Here is a 12,512-nt window from a genome sequence, read left to right as displayed (position 1 = left end):
CACTGAGAGTCAGCAAGGGATCTAGTCCTCTGCTCCTCCAGGGAGAAAGCTGACTGCCTAGTAAACATTAGAATGACAGATTGAAAGGGCCTTAAAGCCCATGTAATTCCCCCTGCCATGGACAAGGACACCTTCCACTAGACCAGGTTGCTTCAAGCCCCGTCCAGCCTGGCCTTGAACACTTATTTTTGTTCTTGGGAAAATGTTGTTTACTGTGTTAATGCACAGAGTGCTGTTGAGGTGGTACATGGGCTTTAATTCTGGAAATAGAATTTGGAGTATCAAATAGCCGTGGTGGTGCATGCTGATATCAGTGACAGGCTGCTGATGGGGTCGATGGAACAAAAACCTCAATCCTGTTGATTACATAAGCTGCTCCTTTGTTATTGAATTTGGGGAGAAATACAAGCCTTGTGTCGTGCTTGACTTTTTAATAGCCTGATTTTTATTAAGTGAATGTGTTTTCTTGTGATGACTCGTGTTTTGATTGTTGCTGACAGTGGTTTTAGCTTTGCTGGCTGTGTGCTGGAAATCTGCCCAGCGCAGCAGTGTGGTTCATGGTGGTTCATGCCCTGGGGCTTGCAGGAGCTGAAGGAGCGATGCTGGGGGAAGAGGGAGGGTGTAACACGCTGTTTAACATTTGTTTTCTGCCGCTGCTTCCCTGGCTGCAGACTGTCCCGAAGCCGATCGCGCTGGAGCCCTGCTTTGGGAACAAGGCAGCCGTTCTCTCCGTGTTCGTCAGGTTGCCTCGAGGACTTGGGGGTATCCCACCACCAGGACAGTCAGGTGAGGATTGCTGTTGTCTCTGATGGCTTGGAATGAACTCTGTGCTCCTTCCCCAGCCTTACAGGTTCACCCTTCCCGATCCCACAGAAGCTGCTGTAGCCATAGTTCAGCTTGGGATGTGCTCAAGGTATTTTAGGGCTCCCTGGTCTGGGCCCTGCTGGCTTCCAACATGAGTTTTGAGTTAATTACTTAATAAGGTCAATTGATGGATGAACACTTGATATTGGACTATGCTTTAATTAACAGCTGGGTGGGGGAAAGAGTGATCTGGTACAGTCACATTTGCAGTAGTTACCTGTGAAGTAACTTGGCCTTGTCACTTGGCCTGTCCAACTTTGTTCCCAGCTCCATTTGCAGGGGAACATCAAGTCACAGAATCATGGAAAGATTTGAGTTTGAAGGGACCTTAAAGATCATCCAGTTCCATCCCCTGCCATGTGCAGGGACACTTTCCACTATCCCAGGTTGCTGCAAACCCCGTCCAACTTGGCCTTGGACACTTCCAGGGATGGGGCAGCCACAGAGCAACTTGTGCCAGGGCCTCCCCCACCTCACAGGGAAGAATATCCCATCTAACCCTGCCCACTGTCAATCTGAAAACATTCCTCCTTGTCCTGTCACTAGAAGTCCTTTCAGAGCATCTCTGCTCTCCTCTTAGGAGCTCTGGACAAAGAGCTTTTCACCATCCACCCTTGTTCTCAACCCCTTCACACCCAAACCTGGTGTCAGGGCACTGGGACATCATCTCCTGGGCAGTGTGGGATTTAACTGGGGTTCCCCAGTGCCCAGTGAGCTTGGTGAGGCAAAGGCTTTAGAAAGAGGTTTGAATTGGATGGTTTGGTGTTGAGCTGGGCTGAGCTAAGTCCAGATGTGGATTGTCTGTGAATAGAGCAGGGAGGCCCTGGCACAGGGTGCCCAGAGCAGCTGTGGCTGCCCCATCTCTAGAATTTTCCAGGCCAGGTTGGACAGGGCTTGAAGCACCCTGGGATAGTGGAAGGTGTCCCTGCCCATGGCAGGGAGTGGAACTGGATGGGCTTTAGGGTGCCTTTCAACCCAAACCATTCTATGACTCCCTGATTTGCCGTGAGGAAGTTGTAGAGGTGATGTATCCATGGGAGGGGCAGTGAAACCTCCATGCACATTTGCTTTCAGGTTTGTTGTAGTCCACCTACTGGTGCAGAGAAAGACACCTTCAATATTAAGGGTTCAGCCTTCGACATTTAAAGATTTACATTCAGTAATACCCACCCTTATTGCATCTTTTCCTCCTGCTGTTGCTTCTAATTAAACATGCAGTATTTCAGCTCCTTTCAGAATATTGGCTGGAGTTTAATTCTTGGGCCACAACACTTTTCTAGTTTATTTAAAAAATTCTACACATTTTGTGGCCTGGAGGGATTTTCTCAGCTCTTTCTGAAGGGTTTATTGCTGTGGCTGTCCTGGTGCCTGACTGCTTGTTCTGTTGCCCAGGTCTCGCGGTGGCCAGTGCTCTGGTGGACATTTCACAACAGATGCCAATTGCCTACAAAGAGAAATCGGGCGCCATCCGAAATCGGAAGCAGCAGCCCCCTGCACAGCCAGGAACCTGTATTTGATGCATGGACATCAGAAACTGTCTAGGGTTTTAAACAAAATGGAAAAGTAATACCAAGGAGGAGGAAGATTTCCAAGTTGTGTCCCAAGAGACTAGAAGCACCCGGAAAAAAACCACAACTTCCTTGAACCCAGTTTTTTTCTCTCATCTACGTGCTAGTTGGCTTTATTTGACAACTGCTCCACTTAAGTTTTACTGACACATGGCTTCAGATTGCTCCTTTGTTTTCTTCAAGGTTAAAGCAAAGTGATTTCCTTGCAGGTGCGGTGAGGTCCGACGCCGCCACTCCTGGTCAGTGTAAATACAACAGTAGTCCAATGAATGACACTCAGGTTTCTACATGGAAAGTGCTTTGTAGTTCATGTATTTATCAAACTGTACAAAAAGAAAAAGATCCAGTGTTTACAGGTGTCAGCTCTCAACACATAAACACTACTATTAATCTTCAAAGCATCTTCATTCTTTGTTTTCATTTAATATGTAATTGTTCCCTCATTATTTCAGTGGAACTCTCTTCCAGGCACAGCCTTTTTATAGTCATCATGGTCCAGGAAGGCAAAAGCTGGGATGGTTTAAAGGTTGATGTTGCTCAGACCACATGAAGTAACTGGAAAGTTGGATGTTGCTTTGGAAAGACTCAGAGTTTACATAGTCTTAACCTGCTTGGAGTACACCACACACAAGTGCCTAGACGTGAACAGATCTAGGAGTGAGGAGACTGCTACACACGCTGCTTTTTAACATAATTAAGTTCTCTTAAAGGTATGTATACTCACATCTAGAGTCACCCAAGGCACTCTGTGTCCTCTGTCCCATGCAGTCAGAAAAAATTGCATTTTCCTGACCAAGCAGATGCTCACCCAGATGCAAATATCTGGAAGGCACGTAGAATTTCAGTATCCCATAAGAAAACTCCCAGTTTCACCAGCATTTGCATAGAAGCAGTCTGTGTTCCAGTCAGACACATCACATTTTTCTGATTTTGGCCCCTTTCCTCCCTCTTCTCTCCCGCCATCCTCTGGATGAGAGCTGAGCTTGGAGGCATTGCTCCTCAGTGGTTATGGTTTGCTCCATCTTCTTATGAAGTGTAAAAAGCAACACTCCGGGTGCCAGATCACTTGAGGATCAAGTGAAAAAAGAACTTTAAATAAAAATCAAGCAGAGCAGCTTTGTTTTGGCACAGGTTTGAGTTCTACACGATGGGATCCTGGTATTTCCTGTTGAGCTTGAGCTCTGTTAGAGGTTGAAGAAGTTGCTGGTTGGTGAAAGGATGAGACTTGCAAGCAGCAAAGAGAAGGTTTGGTGTTTGGGGGGTGCATCAAACCATCTGAACTGCTCTGACAAGCTGGGATTGTGGTTTGAGGCTCGAGGTTGGACTGAGCCTGCCCGTCTGTGTGTGGTGGTGTCCAGTGTGCCCCTGGAGTGTGGCCCAGGGCCACACGGCGTGGTGGGCTGCAGCTGGTGGGAGGGGTTGGTGAAGGTGCCAAACCAGGTGTGTGGTTATGGCTCCATCACAGTCATCGTGGATTCACCCAGGCCACTGAGCTCTTGGGTTCTCTTGAGGACATCTGATATTTAATAAATGGAGAAGTAACACGTGCAAGGGAAGTGCTCTTGGGTGTGGCCAGGCAGCACCTTTCCAAACTGAAACCCAAATAACTGCTCCTTTTTTCTGCGTGTTCTGGTGATCAGTCACATATCAGCCATTCATTCCTGGGGTGTTTTTTTCCTAACCATGTATTTTGAAGAAGCTCTTTGGAGCCTGGCAGCATTGCAATAAAGAGGTGGATTGCTGTGTGTGTCCAGACAGTGGTGATGGAAACAGCCTGATGGCTTAAGGACTGTGGTGGATGATAATTCTGATTTAATGTCATTTAACAAGTGCAGCAGGACTGAAATAAAATATTTGGACTGCAGAAAAATATTGGGAAAAATGCATTATATATATAAATGTATATAAATGCATCTGTTTCTAAAGTAGAAGTTTCAGTGCTCTGTGAGGAGAAGGAATTATGATCGGAAAAGGGTTGAGATTTGTCTTAGAATGAAGGGATTTAGGCAATTTAAGTTTTACCTGATGCACGGATTACCTCAGACAGATTCATCTCCTGATAATATTTTCTAACTTGCTCAGTGATAGGGTTAATCTGAACTGGAGAAATAAGACTGGACTAAAATCCCTCCCCTGTTACTGTGTATTTTCAACCACAATGCACATCCTGATGTTTGCAGGTTTCTTGTTGCTGCTTTTGGGAGGAGAACTGCCAGCCCAGATGGTGAAAGCCCCTGTGCTCGAGTGTCCCTCTTCAGGACAGCTCTTGGGCAGGTGCTTAAAGTTGTTGGGTTTTCCTGATCACAGACAGCTTTCAGAACCGTAGGCCTGGAGGGGTGATAGATTTTTACTTTAATAAAAAGACATAAATACAGAGTTTGGGATGTTTTCTCACTCCTGGAGAGCTGGGCTGTCTGGTCTGCAAAGCCTGCAGTGTGCCAGGAGTGTGGCCAAAATGAGGTGTCAGATACTGAAAAGGTGAGCAAAAATGATCAAAGTCAAGGTTTATCAGAACCAAAAAATGTAAATAGAGCAACAAGAATTACTTATATAACTAAAAGGAACTGGCTCCTTTAGGATGTAGCTCTGCCCTGCATCTGATCTCCATTCTGATGAGGGAGAAGAGAACTCTCATACATAGCTCTACTGCAGTTTCATCCCAGCTTAGAGGTAAACAGGGAAAAACATGGGAAAGGATCGGGGAAAGAGGAATTGCTGGCAGTTTATCACCAGGCCAGTATCAAAAGTGAAGGATTTTTGGGTTTATTTCATTTGGAGGTGAGGTGGGGGACAAAGAACAACCTTATTTCATGGGAGAATCTGTAAATAAATGACAAATGGCACACAGATTTTGCACTTGTACATAAACTCTACAGTAACGTGCAGAACATGGAGAGATTTAAAGTGTATATAAACCAGAAAAAATATTGAATGTATTTTGGATGATTTTAAGTTATGTATGAGTTTTGTCTTAATAACTCCTTCATCTGATCAGTAGTAGATAACTTTCCAGAGCTTTAAACACCAGATTATATCGTGATATCTTGCAAAGCAGGGAGGCATAACTTGACTTTTGTGTGTTCAAATGTATTTCACTTAAATGTAGAAACCAAGTTAAATAATGGCTTTTCCATTTGAAAGGGGGGAAAGCAACATTTGGATACAAGTAATAAAGGTCCTTGTAGTGGTCACTAAGTGGAGGATTAAATCAGTAGTTTAAGGCCTTTGTTACTAAAATTGTGGCAGTGTTTCCATTCAAAATCACTGTTTTCAGATGTTTGTAACTGGCTGAAATTCAGCATTCGATATCTTGACCCTCAGAAGATTTTCATTCTCTGAGAGGAGCCTTTAAAAAAATAGTAATGAAATTTCAGAACTGTTGGGTCCCTTTTATTCGAGAAAACAATGGTGCCAGTGGATCTCCAAATAACACCTTTTTTTTTTTATTCCCCATTTTCCATGGTTTTTAGCCCAGAATTTTCTCTGGGCTGGTGTAGCATGACCTTGCCATGCTCTGGCTTAATACTTGGAATACAAGAATATTTATGAGACACAACTTTTCAGTTGTTATTATCACTTTCTCTGGGCTTAAAATGCATTGTAGTGAAATTACCAAAATAAAGCAGGCATGGGGCAATGCCTGCAATTAACATCAAGCCATGGCATATACTGTCCCAAATGCAGTGGTGTGTTTCCATGGACGTGGCAGCCAGTGCTGGCAGATCCACACTGCTGAGGGGTAGTTTGTGTCCTGAAGGGTGCCCAAAGCTCCAGTTCTCTGCAGGGAAGGTGACCAAGGTCCCAGGCCCTGGGTTCGTGGGATGGCTGTGAATGGCACTGGGCTTGCTCAGCCCTGCCTGAGGTGAAGGGAGGGTTTGAGGCTGGAATCAAACTTTGGGCCTTTTCTGTAACCCCTGGGGCTGGGCTGCCCCTCCGTCCTTCGCTGCTCCAGGTGTTCCAGCTGCTTTTCCTTCTCCGTGAGACCCTGAGCTGGGGACAGGCACCAGCTGCACCTCGGAGCCCTCAGCCCCTTCCCGCTGGAAACTGGGATTTATTTCCATTAAACTGCGCTGTGAGAAAGCAGCGAGCAGGCTCTGCGTGCCCGAGCAGCCCCGAGCTCCTCTGCCCCTCCGGGCTTCTCCATCTGGGAGCAGCCGGGGAAGGGAGGAAGGGGCTGCCTTGGCAGAGCTCCTGGAGCTGCAGGTGGGCTGTGCTGGGAAGGTGCTCCCCGAGTGCTGCAGGAGGGAGGGAAGGGATGGCTTGGGGTGTGCTCCTCATTTTGGGGTGTGTTCTTTGCAATTTTAGACCAATTCCTGCTTTTTCTGTTGGTAGCTGCTGAAAGGAGCTGAGTTTCCATGCCAGGACTACTACAATATGTGTTATCTGCTGATTTTTTCTGCATCAGGGCAGGTTTTGTTCAGTCTGTTTCTTTGTTCACACAATTTGTGTGCGTCTTCCAGGTACTAGAATTCCTTAGACATTTCCTCTCCATTTAGTATTGATTCCACAAACCTCACCAGTAGAAAAAAAGAAAAAAAACCCCAATTGTCGCAGAGTGTATCACATGTCAGTCCATTAAAAAAAAAAGAAAAAAAGAAAATAAAAAAAAGAGTTTTATATTACTCTGAAATTTGTGCACAATAAATGTTCTTTAAACTAAGATTCTTGAATTAATTGTATTCTGGATTTTTTCCCTCTTTGTTCTGTAATTATTTATGATTCTTATCTGTGTTCAGACTTGAGCTTAGTTTGTTAATATGTATAATTTAGCATTTATTGCATTCATATGTAAATAGGAGCAAGTATTGTAAACTATTTCATTGCTGGGGTTGTGGGTGTTATACATACACACATTTAGGATTGCAGTTTTTTGGTATAATTTTTTGTATTGTAAAATAACAGCTAATTTAAAGCCGGAACGAGAAAATTCTTGGGAGGTCTGTGCATTTTAAATACAAATGTGAAGTACATGTATATAAATAAAAGTAAATAATGCAAATCTTTCCTCTGAAATAAAAAGTAGATGATCTGGTTAAATTTTTCCACTTATTTATTTTCTTAAAATGGGAGGGGAAATAATTGCAAGTGTTTTGAAGGCTTCTGGCTGAGGTGAGGGTGAGTTTCTCTTGTGGTGGTGGTGGGTATCAGTGGCTCCTGGCAGGTGCTGAATTTGGGAGGAGGAAGGAGGGATGTGTCCTCTGGGTGGGGGACGGATGGATGTAATTCAAAGAGTTAAATCTCTAGATTTTTAAGACAAAGGCAGTCATTAAATAGTTTCCATTTCTTTCTCAGGTTCACTTTCCCCCAGGTGCCCCTCTGGGGGAAGAGCCTTTCCTGACCTCCAGCCTGACCTTCCCTGGCCCAGCTCCAGCTGTTCCCTGTCCCAGAGAGTAGAAACTGGAGCTGCTCCTCCACTGCCCCTCCTGACGTAACCCCAACAGAGCTATAAAATCTCAGCCCCTTCCCTTTCTTACTCTCACTAACAATTTTTTTTCCAGTAAATTTCTTTGTTTCAATCCAAAGAGGAAAAGCTCTCCCCCATGGAAACTGGACCAGCAGTTCTGCTGATGGTTTATCAGATGTTGGCACCAGCGGGTGTTTCAGATACACACAGCAGCTGCAGAGGGAGCCAGAGGTGGAGGACACCTCCCACCACAGGGACTCACCTGCTGTTTGTCAGCTGCTGCAAGGCTTCTTGCCCTTCACAAAAGCTTGCCATTTGGTGAAATAACTCACTAAAGATGCCTGTCTCATGGTTATTCAGGCGCTGGGGAAGTGACACTACTAGCCGACAATAAAAATCTTGCTGTGGAAGCAAGAATGTGGAAAGATCAACTGTAATTTTTCACTGACAGACACTCCACTTTACAAACTATAAAAGCTACACCAACCTTGCACAAAGCAAAAGTCTTCTGCACATTCTCTAGAAATTTGTGGGGCTTTTCCCCAAAGCTGGGACATCAATTTTGTGGTTACTCTCTCTAGGGCTGAGTGGAAGGACTCTGTGTACGCTATGGGTGGTGAGTTCCACTGACTTCTGTTCTCTACTGTGTCTTTGCTAGCTTTAATATATATAACAATAGTATATAACAATATATATTTAATATATAACAATAACCTTGATGTTGTGCACTGTTTTATGTAATCTCTCAGTAGTTCTCTTGTTTTGTACTGTGTAGGAACTGTTCAAGGCCTTTTGTCTGTTACCTCCTGTCTGTTCAATAAATAACACATTTTATAATAGCCCTAATCAGCCAGCCTTAAGATCTTGTGAGCCAGAGGGATTGAGGTGCAGGCCACCTAAGCAGAGCTGCTGCCAAAAGCCGGTGCCTGAGGCAGGGCTTGTCTGAAGCTGTCACTTGATCCGTGACACCCAGGCAGCCGCGCTCCGAGTCCTGCTGGGACTCAATCGCTGCTCTCCATTTATTTTTATGTCACTCTCCAACTTTGGAATTAAGCACTGCTGGGATGAAGCAGAGTTGAACCTGACATTTATGAGCCATGAGGGTTTCAGCCACAGTCGCCTCCAAAGGCTGCTGTGCTGCTTCATTCCATGGCATTAAACTGGGATGCAGGAGCCCAATTCCAGCAATTGCTGCAGAGCTGAGCAGAGGATGCCAGGCTGACAGCACAGCATGGGGTGTCCAGACTTGAAATGAAATGGGCAGGGGGTAGTGGTTTTAGAGCTGCTTTAAATTTATTTTGGACAGCAGGAAAAACCACAGAAGGCTGGAGCCATTTTTCATCCCTGCTCTGATTTTTCTTGTGTTGTAGCAAAGAAAAGAGGTTGGAAGAGAAGAGAGCATGGAGGTTTTCCAAGGCTTTGTGTCCATCCAGGATGATGGTCTTTGTCTTCAGCTGTCATTAATGAATGGTTTTGGGTAAGGAGCCAGAGAGGAATTTGAGGTCTAGCTTTTCTTTCCACAAACCTTAAGTATCGACCACTCACAGTAAGAAGGGACTTTAAGTCTTTATAAAACCAATTTAACGCCCCCAGAAATCCTGGAGTGGAGGCTGCGTGGTGTTTGTTCCACCCAGGGAGAGGTGTGGTTTGGGTAAGCTCTTTGGTAGTTCCACATGGCTGGTTGGTGGTAAATCATCTACAACATGGCAGAAACACCAACATTTCCTTTTTTTTCCCCATTGGTGGGAAGAGAGGCATAAAAAAGAGCCAAAGTTCCATAGCCAATTGCCATTTGGGAAAAAAGAATTAGCAGATTCTTGAACTTCTCCCTGGGTTTTTGGTTTCTGAACTAATCAAGCAGCAAAGCAGGGATTGCAGGGACAGAATGGAACCACTGAGATCTTGCCAAAGGCATGAGGTGGGGGAGATTTTCTAATGAGGTGAGAGTACCTGCTGGTGATTTTTCTGGCTGGTAATGAGGCTGCTGGACCCAGGTGTCAGCATCACTGGAGGTGGGCTGAGCTACTCATGTTTCCCATTGCAGGGTGGCTGGGAACAGCAACGCATCCCCAGACTGTGTCAGAGTCCCAACACCCTTGGTCACAGGATTTTGGGACACCATCATCACCCTATGGAAGCTCTGAGGTAAGGTACACGAGGTCCTACTGTCACCTCTTCTCCTTGGTGACTCCTGAGACTCAGTGACAAGCTTGGGATTTGGGATCTGCACTAGAGATGTCTCAGAAGAGATAAATCTTCCCCACAAAGAACGAGATTTCAGGGCTCAAACTGCATTGAAATGGGATGTTTTTCATTGGCATGTAGGGCTGGAACAAGGAGGACTTGGCTTCCAACTGCCAGAGGGCAGTGATGAATGGGATATTGGGAATAAATTCTTCCCTGGGAGAGTGTAAGGCCCTGGCACAGGGTGCCCAGAGCAACTGGGGCTGCCCTGGATACCTGGCAGTGCCCCAGGCCAGGCTGGACACTAGGGCTGGAGCACCTGGGGCAGTTGGAGGTGTCCCCATGGCAGGGGTGGAATTAGATGGTCTACAGCCCCTTCCAACTCAAACTATTCCATAAGTCTATGATCAGCTACAGGATCAGGCCCTTCCTAGCCCCTCTTCTCTGTGTTCCTGGCCCATGTGCATCACTCAGAAACCACATCTGCAGGGAATTTAGCCAAAAAAACACTGACTGAAGCACTTTGGCTCTACCAAGAAGGACAGCACCTTTCCCCTCCTTATTTCCCTGCTGCTTACAAGAAGCCCAGGTGCAGCTCCACAAACCTGTGAGGGCAGGGGCTGTTTCTGATCTTCCCGCATCCATGGTGACCAGCAATGCCATGGGAGGATGGGATTTAATCTCTCCTGGTCCTCATGCTGATCTTTAAATGCAGTTTGGAAGCAAAACTTCAGTGGGTAGGTCTGGATTGTGGTGGCTGACCATGAAGTACTGTCTGGATGGGGAATTGAACCAGAGCACGGCCATGTCTGGGGTCTCCATCCATCCATCCATCCATCCATCCATCCATCCATCCATCCATCCATCATCCATCCATCCATCCATCATCCATCCATCCATCATCCATCCATCATCCATCCATCATCCATCATCCATCCATCCATCATCCATCCATCCATCCATCCATCCATCCATCCATCCATCCATCATCCATCATCCATCATCCATCCATCCATCCATCCATCCTCCATCATCCATCCATCATCCATCCATCCATCCATCCATCCATCCATCCATCCATCATCCATCCATCCATCCATCCATCCATCCATCATCCATCCATCCATCCATCCATCCATCCATCCATCCATCCATCATCCATCCATCATCCATCCATCCATCCATCATCCATCCATCATCCATCCATCCATCCATCCATCCATCATCCATCCATCATCCATCCATCCATCCATCCATCCATCCATCATCCATCCATCATCCATCCATCCATCATCCATCCATCCATCCATCATCCATCATCCATCCATCCATCCATCCATCCATCCATCATCCATCCATCATCCATCCATCCATCATCCATCCATCCATCCATCATCCATCCATCCATCCATCATCCATCCATCCATCCATCCATCCATCCATCCATCCATCCATCCATCCATCATCCATCCATCATCCATCCATCCATCCATCATCCATCCATCCATCCATCATCCATCCATCCATCATCCATCCATCCATCCATCATCCATCCATCCATCCATCATCCATCCATCATCCATCCATCATCCATCCATCCATCCATCCATCCATCCATCCATCCATCCATCATCCATCCATCCATCCATCATCCATCCACCCATCATCCATCCATCATCCATCCATCATCCATCCATCATCCATCCATCCATCATCCATCCATCCATCCATCCATCCATCCATCCGTCCATCCATCCGTCCATCCATCCATCATCCATCCATCCATCCATCCATCCATCCATCCATCCATCCGTCCATCCATCCATCCATCATCCATCCATCTATCCATCATCCATCCATCCATCCATCCATCCATCCATCCATCCATCCATCCATCCATCCATCCCACCTGCAGCTCTCTGGCTGTTTTATCAGCTCTGCCTTCCAGGCTGCAGCCACAATGTGCCTCCAACAGAGTGACTGGCAGGATTTCCATTGACATGTTCCCTGGGATCCTTGCTTCCGCCAGAAATAATTTCCACTTCCCCTTAGAAAAAAACCCCATGAAATGCCTGGAACATTTTTCATGTCAGAGATAATTCTGCAGCTTTTCCCTTTGGCAAACATCCACTATTTTTGGAGAAATTCAGTGTTTTAATAACCAAAGCAGGATGTCTCCATCCCTATCAGCATTTTAGCACTGTTTGCTTGGAGATAATGTGTGGTAAATTGTTGTTTCTGATTTCAACATCCCCTTGCAGCAGTTGAACATCAGCTGCAGGATTTTACTTGTGCTGTGTCTGCAGCCACAGCGTGATGGGGACTGTGGGTCCTGTCTGCAGGTCTCTCCTTTAAGCCTGCTGTGCTGCCCCAGGCTCTGGTGTGTCATGGAAACATGGAATGGTTTGGGCTGGAAGGGACTTCAAACTCCATCTGGTTCAAGCCCCTGCCATGGGCAGGCACACCTTCCACTAGAGCAGGCTGCTCCAAGC

At 46.0% G+C, this 12,512-nt stretch overlaps 1 protein-coding gene across 3 annotated transcripts in view; it reads left to right on the top strand.

The window, feature by feature from the left end:
* ATRN (attractin) overlaps positions 1-7,469 on the top strand; it is a 149,785-nt gene extending 142,316 nt beyond the window's left edge. For all 3 annotated transcript variants that reach the window (XM_064419196.1, XM_064419201.1, XM_064419199.1), the window contains exons 28-29: positions 672-786; positions 2,257-7,469. In XM_064419196.1, coding sequence (XP_064275266.1) covers positions 672-786; positions 2,257-2,381 — 240 coding nt within the window. In that variant the 3' untranslated portion in view covers positions 2,382-7,469. The remainder of the gene's footprint in view (positions 1-671; positions 787-2,256) is intronic.
* The last annotated feature ends 5,043 nt before the right edge of the window (positions 7,470-12,512 follow it).

This window comes from Passer domesticus, chromosome 4 (genome assembly GCF_036417665.1).
Source record: "Passer domesticus isolate bPasDom1 chromosome 4, bPasDom1.hap1, whole genome shotgun sequence".
NCBI lineage: Eukaryota > Metazoa > Chordata > Aves > Passeriformes > Passeridae > Passer > Passer domesticus.
Note: the sequence above shows the minus strand (reverse complement) of the source record. Positions and strands in the feature narration are given on the sequence as shown.